General features: G+C 34.0%; 1 protein-coding gene across 1 annotated transcript in view; it reads right to left on the bottom strand.

The window, feature by feature from the left end:
* Positions 1 to 8460: 8460 nt before the first annotated feature.
* LATS1 (large tumor suppressor kinase 1) overlaps positions 8461 to 13313 on the bottom strand; it is a 54965-nt gene continuing 50112 nt past the window's right edge. Inside the window, exon 8 of the mRNA XM_036766796.1 lies at positions 8461 to 12439. Within this exon, the coding sequence (XP_036622691.1) occupies positions 11930 to 12439 (510 nt within the window). The 3' untranslated portion in view covers positions 8461 to 11929. The remainder of the gene's footprint in view (positions 12440 to 13313) is intronic.

The following is a 13313-nucleotide window of genomic DNA, read 5'->3' as shown; positions in this document are numbered from 1 at the left end:
GTGAGAAGAAGAGGATGGGGCAGCTAGGTGGTGAAGTGAGTAGGGTGCCGGCCCTGGAGTCAGGAGGACCTAAGTTCAAATTGGGCCTCAGACACTTGACACTTACTAGCTGTGTGACCTTGGGCAAGTCACTTAATTCCAATTGCCCTGCCTTCCCCCCTCCAAAAAAAAAAAGAGAAGAAGAGGATACAAACATGGTAGATTGGAGATAGTGGACATCAGATGAACTTCATTCTTACCTGAAATGATCAAAGAAGGGTTGAACACACAAAGAGTTTGGTGTAGAAATACATCAAATTGGCTAGGGAAGTAAGTGGGGATGCATGAAGATGAGAGAGGCTAACATTAGGTAAGGAGTAGTGGAAAGTGAAACCAACTTATTGATCCTGAAGGGTGAATTACAGGAAAGAAAGAAAGATAGGTGCCCACCCCATGAAGCAGAATACCTGAACAAATTGTGGTATATGAATGTAATGGAACATAACTACATTGTAATTATGAAATTACAAAGAGACATTTTCAGAGGACCAATGGAGGTGTTTGAACACACATGGCATAAAAATGGAACATTAGATAGATTATCCAGGCAGTAATGTGTAGAGGGATTAAAGAAGTAGTAGGCTGGCAGAAGGAAAACAGTTGGGAAACTGTTATAGAAGAGATGAAGATCTAAACAATGTTTGTTGTAGGAGGAGTGGAAAGTTAGGAGAAACATGAGAAGGTAGAATTGACAGGACTGGGCAACCAGTTGGATGTGGCAAGTGAAGGAGAGGATACCCTTAAGAGATCACTAAGGGCTTAATCCAGAGTGAATGAGATAGTGATGTTATAGATAGAAATAAAGACGCATTGGAATGTAAGCTCTTTGCAAAAGGATTCTTTCATTCTTTGTACGTGTATCGCAAATACCTACTGGCATAGTAGGTACTTAATAAATGCTTGTTAACTGATAACTTCATAGGATCACAGATCCAGAGTTGGAAGTCTTTAGAGGTAATCTAGTTCAATCCCCTCATTTTTACAGATGTACAAATTGAGATTTGGGGTTAGGTTTTAATCCAGGTCCTTTGATTCCAAATTCAGTACTTTATGGGGGAAGGGGGAGGGAGGGAAGATAATGGATTTAAATTTTGAGCATTCTGAGTTGAATCCTGGCAGGATATTGGAATATAGGGAAGTTTTGGATAGGTACCATTTTGGAAATCATTTCCATAAAGCAGATAATGGAATCTATGGTTGTTAATGAGATCACCAAAGAAGACAGTACAGAGAAAAGGACCAAGGATAGTTCCTTGAGGACACTCATTTTTTAAGGAGTTGGAAGGAGATAAAAAGTTAGCAAAAAAGAGAAACTGTCAGAAAGGTGGGAAAACTGTGTGGAATTGTGGAAGCTACAGGAGAATCAGGTGTCAATAAGCAGCAGGTGGTGATTATGTTAACACCATTATTTCTTAACCATAAATTCAAAGAATAGCTAATCTTCTTCAGGAGCATGTGCCTTCTCCAATGTGCTAGAGAGGTTAAGGAGAATGAGTTCAGTGGAAGCCTTTCCCAGTCTCTCCTGCTTCCCTTATATCCACTCCATCTAGTACCTTATCTTAGAGATTACCTCCTATTTATGCTGCATGTATCTTACATATATATATATATAGCCATTTGCAAGTTGTGTCCCTTATTAGAATGGAAATTTTGAGGGCAAGGGCCATGTTTTTACTTTTCTTTGTATCCCCAGGACTTAGCACAGCTCCTTGTACTTAGCAATCACTTAAAAAAATGCTCATTGATGGACACAAAGACCACTGGATTCAGAAATGAGTTAATTATACAGTAGTGGGACAAAAATCTAATTGCAAAAGATTGAGGAGTGAGTGAAATAGTAAGAATAAACCATTCTTTCAGCAATCAATTAAAAAGGAAAGATGACAGTAGCTTGAGGAAGTGGCAGGATCAAGTCAATCTTTTAGGATGTGGAAATATCTGTTCATATTTGCTGAATAAGAAAAGAGAGTCACTAAAGAGAGGAAGAGATTGATGACTAAGCATGAGAGGAAATGTTTGGTGGCTCTATCTCAGAGAGATAGGAGTGGGAGGTGTGTGTGTGTGTGTGAGAGAGAGAGAGAGAGAGAGAGAGAGAGAGAGAGAGAGAGAGAGAGAGAGAATTTAGAGCTGGAAGAGATTTTAGGGATCATTGAATCTAACTTCCTTATTTTATGAATAAGGCAACTAATGCCTACAGTAGTAAGAAAAATAACATGGAAAAATCATAAACGAAAAGTTACCAACAGTTTAAGGAGGTCATATGATAAAAAGAAATTTTACATTTTGAACATGCAGCTCATAGTCTGAAGTGGTTATTAGCTAAGAAAATTAGAGAAACAGAAAAGGCAATAGGCTAAAGCAGATGAAATTATTTTCCCCAAGATACCTAAAATTAGCTTTGTCAAGAAAGATATCATAGGGAAGTATAGATTTAAAGTTGATGTCTTTCTCAGAGCTGTTCCATCATCTAAAACTAGAGAGAAGAAGAAAAGTATGGATAAGGATATTAAGCAGGCTAGGAGAGAGATCACAATGGAAGGCCTTGATCTTTTCCTATTTTTTAAAATTCTGAATTTAACATAAACTAAAATAACACAATACAGAAGGAGGTACATGAGACCATATCTCCATTATGTATGACTAATTTTTCTTTTTAAGTATATAATAAATTCAACATGTCACCTTCAAAACTGTCTTGTCTTGTGATTCTGTCTGGTATTCCTTTTGCTCTATTCTGTACATTTCAAAAAATCTCTCAATTACCCTTTTTCTTCGGGTTTTGTTTTTTTTGGGGGGGGTACTTCTATCCCTATCCCTGACTTCCCTTTCCTTCTCCACTCTTTCCCTACCACTTGATGGAAGGGGAAAAAAAAGCTTTACAACAAATATGGATAGTCAAACAAAACAAATTCCTGTGGTGTCTGTGTTAAAAAATGTATGTCTTATTCTGCATCTTGAATTCATCAACTCTCAGTCAGGAAGTGAATAGCATACTTTATTACACTGGTCAAAGTTCATCTGTCCTTCAAAATTGTCTTTGCAATGGTGTTGTCATTATATAAATGTTCTTCAAGCTCTGCTCACTTCATTGTCAGTTCATATCAGTCTTCCCAGACTTCTTTGACATTATCTTTTTTTGTTTTCTTATATGGCACAAACATATTCCTCTACATTCACACATTATCATTGGTTCACCCTTTCTCCAAAGAAGGCCTTAATCTCAGGAACGAAAGGAAAGAAGTCATTGGCAATGAGTGAGTAGGGAAGAATAAGAGACATAAATTGAGCAGAACTGAGTTGAAAAGGGATTGCAGGAGTGGGAAACTTGTGGCCTTGAGCTCACGTGGTCTTCTAGGTCCTCAGGTGCAGCCTTTTAACAGTCCAAGTTTTACAGAACAAATCCTTTTACTAAGGGAATTTGTTCTGCGAAGTCTGGATTCAGTCAAAGGGCCCTACTTGAGGACCTAGAGGACCACATGTGGCCTCGAGGCCATAGGTTCCCCACTCCTGGATTATTCAGTGTGGAAACAGTAAAGTCTAAAGGAATATTTGAATGACAGGGGTTGGGAGGAGACATTCAGAGAGGAGCTGTAGGGTTCAGTTAGCCATAAAAGAAACAGGAAAACAAAGGAGGCAGGTGATTTAATTGAGAATCAGTGCATGCATATAGTAGGTATATAATAAATACTCATTACATGATTGTGCACAAAGTTCTCTTTAGTTACTGGTCCAAAAAAGTAACCCATATGGTACTTTTCTTTTTCTAAAAATTAACGCTTAAAAAAAGATTGTTCCCCCACCAAATGTTTACGTCAAACACGTACACACAAATACATACACTTGAACAAAGAAGTACAGTTAAACAAGAGAAACCGACAGCGTGACTCATGATTCATACGGCTCTTTTCTTATGTTTACAAAATCCTTAGAATACTCTATCAAGTAGACTTGGTTCTTCTCAACAACACAAGGTTCAAAGACACCTCCAAAGAACTCATGATGGAAAGAGCTATCTACATACAGAGAAAGAACTAGAGTCTGAATGCAGATTGAGGCAAACTATTTGCTTTTTTTTCCTCTTCTTTTTTGGTTGTTTCTTCTCTCTCATGATTCATTCCATTGGTCATAATTCTTCTTGGCAACTTGCCTAGTATGTAAGTAAGTTTAACGCGAAGGTATGTGTAGAACATATATAGGATTCCATACTGTCTTGGGGGGCAGGGGGGGAGGCGAGGAAGGGGAAGAAAATTTGGAACTCAAAAACTTATGGAACTGAGTGCTGTAAACTAAAAATAATAAATCTAATTAAAATGCAAAAAAGAGAATATTCTATCAAAGATAGATTGAAAAAAAAATAGAAGTGACCAGGTAGGCTTTCATAGATGATTTTCTACAGCAGACCGGATCTTTGTAACTATTAGATATAGAGAACATATAATCTGTTGTATCCATTGTTTATTAATTTTTTTTAAAGACAATTCACTTCGGTAGAACAGATTGCAGCCTCAAATGCTCTCCTCCAACAAGATAACTCCTATTCAAATTAAAATCATAAAAGATTCTATAACAAATCATAACACTGAATAGTTCTGTTAAATGAGGCATAAAAGGACATAAATGTTTATCCATCATATTTTAAAGTTTAATGAAATGTATCCTTTATGCCAGAGGTATCAAATACACTGCCTGTGCCATATGTGGCCCACAATACTGCCCCACTGCAACTTGAAACAGATTAAAATGTAATTATATTTGCAGAATGCATTGTGCCAATTCCATTGAATCCCATGATGATCCAAAACCTTTCAGTGTGAGCCATAGTAATTTGAAAAAAGGTATGATCATCCATACTGAGAAAGCAAGGTGGATGGAAATTACTCATTATCGAGCTTTTCAAATGCAATGGAAGAGCAATTCATTTTTAACTTATATAGGGGTGTGCGTGTGTGTGTGTGTGTGTGTGTGTGTGTGTGTGTGTGTGTGTGAGAGTCCAGAATTCTACACTTTTTTTTTTTACATTTTTACTTTTTTTTGTTGCATTTTAAATTTTGAATTGTCTCTCCCCCTTTCTCCTCACTCCACACTAGAGAAGGCCATCATTTCACACAGATTTATATTTATATGTAAAGCCATACTATGCATACATTATTTATCAGTTCTTTCTCTGGAGATGGATAGCATCTTCCTTCATAGGTCCTTTATAGTTGATTTGAGTATTTATAATACTCACTCAGAATAACTTGGTTGTCCACAATTATTCTGCAAACAACATTGCTGTTAATGTATATACAATGTTCTCTTGTTTCAGCTTATTTCACTTTTCATTATTTCATGCAAGTCTTTCCATGTTTTTCTAAAACCAATCAGCTCATTATTTCTTATAGCATAGTAGTATTCCATCACAATCATGTACCACAACTTCTTTAGCCATTCCCCAATTGATGGGCATTCCTTCAATTTCCAGTTCTTTGCCACCAAAAAGAGAGCTGCTATAAATATTTTAGAACGCATAGGTTCTTTTTCTTTTCTCCTGGTCACCTTGAGAAACAGACTTAATAGTGGTATTGCTGGGTCAAAGGGTATACCCAGTTTTATAACTCTGGGCTTAATTCCAGATTGCTCTCCAAAATGGTTACATTAAGTTCACAGTTCCACCAATAGTGTATTAATGTCCCAATTTTTCCATATCCCCTCCAACATTTGTCATTTTCTCCTATCATTTCAGCCAATCTGACAGGTGTGAGATATCTCAAAATCAATGATTTAAAGCATTTTCATGACTATATATAATTTTGATTTATTCATCAAAAGTTGCCATTATCAATCAAATCATAATCTTATAAATCTGACAAAATTCTCTACATATTTGAGATGAGAAACTTTTTCTGAGAAACTGTCTATAAAATTTCCCCCAATTTTCTGCTTTCCTTCTAATCCTGGTTGCATTGGTTTTATTTGTACAAAACTTTTAAAATTTAATGTAATCAAAATTATCCATTTTACATCTCACAATGCTGTCTCGTTTATTCATAAAGTCTATCCATAAGTCTGATTGGTAATGCATTCCATGATCTAGTTTTCTTTTATCTCCCTTTATATCTAGATCATATATCCATTTTGATTTTATTGTGGCAAATGGTGTAAGATATTGTTCTATGCCCAATTCCTGTCAGGCTGCTTTATAGTTTTTCCAACAAATTTTTTTTTTTTACCAAATAGTGCATTCTTATTCCAAAAGCTTAAATCTTTACATTTATTAAACACAAGGTTACTATAATCATTTGCAAATGTATTTATCTACTCAGTTCTTCTGATCCACTGATTTCATAGCCAGTACCAGATAATTTTGATAATTATTGCCTTACAAACACAGTTTAAGATCTGGTACCTGATTCTCCATACTTCACATTTTTTTCATTAATTCCTTTGCTATTCTTGACCTTTTGCTCTCTCAAATGAATTATTTTTTTTAGCTCAATAATTTTTTTTGGTACTTAGAATGGCACTGAATAAGTAATTAGTTTAGGTAAAATTGTCATTCTTACATTGGCTCTGCCCACCCATGAACAATTCACATTTCTTCAAAGATTTAAATATTATTTTATTTGTATAAAAAGTGTTTTATAATTATGTTCATGTGGTTTCTGGATTTTTCTCAGCAGGCTGACTCCCTAGAATTTTACATAGTTTAGTTATCCTAATTACTATCTTGTTACAGGGTTTTGTTGGTAATATATAGAAATGCTGATGATTTGTAAGGGTTTATGTCGTTAGTTTGTTAAAGTTGTTTCAACTAGCTTTTTAGTTGGATCTCTAGGATTTTCTAAGTATATCTTCATAGAGTCTGCAAAAAGGACAGTTCTATTACCTCACTGCCCATTCTGATTCCTTTCTTTTTCTTCTCTTATTACTATTGCTAACGTTTTTAATACAATAGTGAATAATATTGGTGATAATGGGCAACCTCCATTGGGAAGGCTTCTAGCTTATCTCCATCATAAATAATGTTTGCCAATGGTTTAGGCAGATGCTTATCATTTTAAGGAAAATTCCGTTTATACCTATGCTTTCAAGTGTTTTTAATAGGAATGAGTGTTGTATTTTGTCAAAAGCTTTTTCTGCATCTGCTGACATAATTACAATTTTTGTTACCTTTGTCATTGATATAATCAATTATGTTAATAGTTCTCCTTATGTTAAACTATCCCTGCATTCCTGGTATAAATCCCACTTGGTCACCATATATAATCTTCATGACATGTTATTGTAATCTCCTGGCTGGTATTCAGAATTTTTGCATCCATATTCATTAATGAGATTGGGCTATAATTTTGTTTTTGCTCTTCATGGTTGTATCAACACTACATCTGTTTCATAAAAGGGGTTTGGCAGGACTGCACATTGATATTCAACAACATTGGTACTTTTCCAATAACACTATGTGGGAATTACGGGACATCATGATTTTAACAGGAGCAAAATAAAAAAAAAATAGCTCAAAGGGCAATGAAAATGTATATGGTGGACATAAGATAACCTTACTTGTACATGAAAAGTGGAATAAAAAGCATAATTGAAATGTATGACTAGAAATGTAAGATAAACAGAATGAGAGTCAAGAGAGAGATGGCCAAAAATTGTCACTAGTAGCACCAAGACTATCTTAAAATGTCAGATAAATGTCTTCAGTATATTGGATGGGCTTTCTATGGAGAATTTATGGAAAGATACAGAAAAAAACATCATAAAGAATGAGAAACTTAGCTATGAAAGGGTAGCTATTCTCACCATTAGAAGAAATGACCATACCATTGAAATCACAGAACCAAGTGTTAGAACTTCTGTAGAAGACAATGTTAGTGTTTTTTTCTTGGTTGTGGTAAGACTCAAATTGATTTGGTAGTACTGTCACATGCCTATCACCCTTAAGCATTCTTTATTTGACTTGCACATTCCCTCCACTAGTATAAAATTTGAAACCCTGAGGCTTTTCACCTTCATGTCATAACGAGGCACATGAGTAGGGTTTTCTTTGAAGAATAAATTTAACCATTCAGTAATCAAATATATTCACCAGTGAAAAGAATATTTAAAAAGAGAATTTTCAAATAATAGATTTGGCACATTTCGCTGAGTAAATAAAGGATGATAATAGATTGAAAGGATACAAAAACAATTAAGACAATTTTATATTGAAAGATGAGAAACCAGAAAGAAGATAAAATGCATGTTTTAAAAAGTAAAAAGAATTTAAATCAGAACTAATTTGTATAATGAATGGGTTGTATACATACTAAATACTTAGCTATACAAAATATAACTTTATCACTATAAATTTATTTTACTAAGAAAAAATGATGAATGAACTTTAGAACAGTTCTGCATTATATTTATGTAGCAGGATAATAATTTCCAAACATATTACAGAGGAAAAGATGTTTATATTTGTTTTTTTTTTATTACCCCAGTAGATGTTACACTAGAGAAAATGATTGAGAAAATACAAAGAGATTCATAAAACAGTCAAAAAATGTCACTGATTACCGGTAACTATTACATTCAGAAATATTCAAAGAATTCGGTATCGCAAGGCTGCAATTCCTTCTAACAAAGTATAATTTTATAAAACTGTAGTGTTATAAGAAGAACATTTTTAATACAAAATACATATATACACAATACAATATAAAAGTAAACTGGTATAGTGCCTTCCACACAGGAATTTCTTTAAGGCGCTTCACAAATATTAAACTAATGTTGACCCAAATTATTCTTTGCTTTGGATGAATTAAAGCAAACAAACTTAAATGTTTTACTTTAAACATCAAAGACATATTTTTTTTTCTCAGAAAGGAAGGAGGAAAGGAGGGATAAGAGGGAAGAAAGAAAGGGAGGAAGGAGGAAGAGTGTTTAATGGTACCTTGGGATAACAACAGCAGCATTGTCTATGAATCTGTCCACTGCATTTTCTAACATTTTAAACATTATTATTGAAATCAGAAGAAACCATTTCCACTCAAAGTTTTGCACTTTGCAACAGTAGAAGGTAATTCGTTTTTAAAGTCAGTCTCAAAGTGACTTTCTAGTCATACATTCTCTAGTTTCTATTACAAATATGAAGGTAGAAAAGATACAGCAAGAGGGCCTGCCTTGGAAAGAATGTCATTGAACAATACATAACAATAATATTTACAATTACGTGATTATAGAACACATTTTATAAATACAATTTATATGAATAAATGGGCAAGTTAAAGAAAGACAGTAAGTTCTTTTCTTCTAACAAATGGAAAAAATTTTAATAGTCTCAGTTGCTATTTGTGAACATCTTTGTACCCTTCCCCCCACCCCCCTAGATGTGCCAGTGTCTACAATGAATCAATATGAACTGAATTTGGCATAAGACTTAAGAATAAAGTTAATCTGTATGTATAAGTTATTAGAATTGTAGACAATAAAAGTCTAGAAACTGTCGATGACCCATAAATGGTATGTATACTGCTGTGAGAGGGTATTCCTAGAAAACAAGGGTTGCACAATTCCCAAAATTGGGAAGTTATAAGCATTATAAATATTTTCTTTCTTTTCGAGGAAGTGGGGACTGGTGGGGAGGAGCAAAGGTAAGAAGAGAGGTAAATATCTGTTTTTGTGAGAAATGAACAAAGCTAGTTCTACCCTTTATTGCACCAGAGATCTAGAAACAAAAAAAACTGTAAAGAGAACTAAACAACCCAGACTGTAGATTAAAAATTGTAGAGATTTACTTATATGAAGAAGCAAGAGTTGAACTGGAAAATCTTTGACCAGCTAATTTTTTTTTGCATAGTTTTATGGAAATAACTGTCCCATTAAATGAACAATGTTATCCCATTAAAATTAATTTTCATACACCTCTCTGAGCAAATGTGCCTTAGAAAGAATACTATCAATAGGCTACAAAATACAATTAAAGCATTTTTCAGGCAACCTCTCCCTATATCAAATCTCAACAAAACAAAGTGATGAGAGTTTCAAACTTAGATCAGCAGAGAGGCAAGTATGGGGACAGCAGAATGTTTCTTACAGACCTTTACTATCATACAATAATAGAAATGTCTTAAGCTAAATCTTAGTGAAACAACTTAAAATAAGTTTTACTGTGTTGTTTTATCACAAAGGGAATTTTGAGCTTCTTCATATTTATGCATATGAATTAAATTTTAAATTAAGCTTTAATATAACATGATTCTACTTTATTGGTGCTTAAGAAAGGTAAATTAAAATGGCAACTTTAACTGACACCCTGCTCTCCCATCTGCCCCTTACCTCCAGAACTAAGCTAAATGTATTTTGGGCAGAATCAACCACCAGATTTTCCTTGAAACCTAACCAGTACACACAATAAGGATGCTGAAATAAGTTATATATTAATGAAAATTAAATAAGTTAGTGGGAATTCATTTTACACAAAGTATAAAATAATTTCTTAGCAATTAACTCCCCATCCTACCCCAAAGAACTACAAACATTCATATCCTTTCACCAAAGTTAAGTTAGGTCTTAAAGAATTATTATAGTAAAATACATTTTTCTTTTAAAGATCATGTTTCTCTAATGCAGTACTATCCTGAATGAGTTCTAGTTTGACAAATAAACCTTATGAAACTCCTGAAATTTCCTAAATAAAATAATTTGCTGTTAATATATATAAAGGAGGATTTCCTGGCTTTTCTGCCTTTAAAGCCCAACATAAATGCTATCTCCTCCATGAAGCCTTCTTTTATTCCTGTCAGTAGTGACCTTTCCCTTTGGACATTATATACTGTACACCATTTTGTACTTCAAATGCACTTATTATATATTATAGTTATTATGTCTTTTATCCCCCTATTAAGACTGTAAGCTCTGTGGTGAAGAGGGACAGTCTCATCTAAACTTTGTATTTCTCTCAGTGCTCTGTACATAATAGGCACTTGGTAAATGTTTACTGAACAGGATATTCAAGATAGTAGTTTCTAAGAAAACACAGAAACTTGAAAATAAATTCAAAATTTTGCTCAAAACTACAAAAGAAATACAACATGAACAAATGATAACAAAACTATTAGTTTAAAAGGTCTTTTGTATGGCAGCGTTTCCTTTTAAATGTGGAAATATATAAAAACATATAGTAATATGAAGAGAAAAACTGGTAGTGCTATAGCTTTCTAAAGTTTCTAAGCTTTAAAAATATCTTGAATATACTATTACATGGACTAGTTACAAAAAAACCCAACTTTAACTATTACTTTAACCCCCATCTGATAAACAATGACATTGTTGCAACCCTGTATTTCCTAGTTCCAGGATGTGAATTATTCAGATTATCATCAGCCCTCGGAACATACACTGACCAGATGGCTTAATTTTTCTAGCTTATCTTGTAGCAAAGAGCCAGCAACACCTAGCTTTGTATCAAAACCAAGGTTATGAAAAGAACTGTAAATGTGGAATATATTTCATATTTGGTTAAAAGCAAGGTTAAACTGTCTTTCCAAAATTCCAAAAGTTTTTTTTTTAATTTTAAAATTGCTTAGTATATGTACAAATACATAACAGGCATCTCCTTTTAAACAAATCACTATTTCCTTATTTTAAGTACTTAAAGTACCAAGAACTGATCACAAAATTCAGTTCATAATTTAATTTTCCTTAGAACATTTTTTCCTAAATTATTGATTAACAATGCTGGAATAAATTAATAGTTGAAATAAATTCCCTATAATTTGGGGAAATAAAATAATGTACACAGAGCAAAAATAAATAGCTCTGTCACGTTTGCATAATTTTTCTCTTGAAACCTCATAATACAGTTGAGGTCTTTTTGCAAAATAACTGCCATAGAAATGTAGTTCAATTACCTTCCAGTGTGCTAAACATAAACTAAATCACCATTTTTGACCCCTGTCCCTGTGTGTTGATCATCTTCATTTAACTGTTGCTCTGAGTCTTGTAAATTATTGTACTCATATTCAATAGGCTTGGGATAATTATATGGATAGCCATTATCATCAAAAAACCTTCGAAAAGTAAATTCGTAGAAAGCATGCTCAGGATGCTTTCCATTCTTATACCACCCATTAAGAGTATCATTTATATTTCCTTCATCATTATCCTCACTCCATAATTTATCTGGATCAACGGGGTCAAAATTTGATGTATCTGTTGGGTGTGTGATTTTAGGAATGTATGAAGCAGACTGCTGTCTCAGATCACTAGAGAAATCAATTGCTTTAAAAAATGGATGAGCTTTTATTTCATCAGCACCATTCTTCCCTAAGCGGTCTTCTGGTCCTCGACAAAGTTTAATTATTAAGTCAGAGGCTTCTGGACTCAGTTTAGCTTGTTGGGGAATGTGAAGAGCTGTTTGCCAGTTGATAACCTTGAAATATAAGGAAAAAAAGAAGCTACTTTAGACAGCTAATTAAAAATTTTTATATAAAAAAACCCAAAATATGAAATAGAGTGGTTGATAAATATATCAGCTAAACTTCTTGGAGAAAAAAATGCTATAAAAATCTAAGAGTAAAATGTGATCCATTTTATATGTAATGAAACTCAATAGCAATGAAATTTTAGCCAGACAGCTATTTCAAACCTTTCTCCACCCTGCCCCTTCACACTCCAATTCAAGGTTATATGAAGGGTTTAGTTTTAAAAGTTTTAAACCACTCAAAAGCTGAGGCCAAACTTCTAATGATGATCTTCTCTATAGTTAGCTAACTAAGAGCTAGGTGAGGTGGCTACTTGGTGCAGAGGATAGGGTGCTGAACCTGGGCGTCCGGAAGAACTGAATTTAAATCCAGCTTCAGGCACGTATTAGCTGTGTGACCTTGGGCAAGTCACTTAACTTCTGTCAGCCTCTGTTTCCTCAACTGTAAAATGGGATTAGAACTGCAACTACCTTACCTTCCAGGCTTGTTTTGAAGATCAAATGATATATTTGCAAAGTGCTCTGAAAACCTTAAATTGCTATACAAATGTTAACTATTTGTTATTTACATTGGTCCTTGGACAAAAGAACTAAATAGTCTGTTATCAGATTCCAACTCAGGCAAGGTAGTTATCTTCCAGATGCTGTAGTCTGTGGGCCTGGTCTTTGAGATTTAATTGATATCTTCTGCCAAGGTGAGGCATCAGGATATTGGAGGAAGTAACCGTGGGTTTATAGAGAATATTTCAGTATTTCAAGAATGAATGAGTGGGTGAACATGGCACCACTCTCTACTTGATGCTCATTACAACCCCTCTAAAAT

This window comes from Trichosurus vulpecula, chromosome 7 (assembly GCF_011100635.1).
Source record: "Trichosurus vulpecula isolate mTriVul1 chromosome 7, mTriVul1.pri, whole genome shotgun sequence".
In the NCBI taxonomy this organism is placed as follows: Eukaryota; Metazoa; Chordata; class Mammalia; order Diprotodontia; family Phalangeridae; genus Trichosurus; species Trichosurus vulpecula.
The sequence above is the reverse complement of the archived record's forward strand: the minus strand, read 5'-3'. Positions and strand labels throughout refer to the sequence as shown.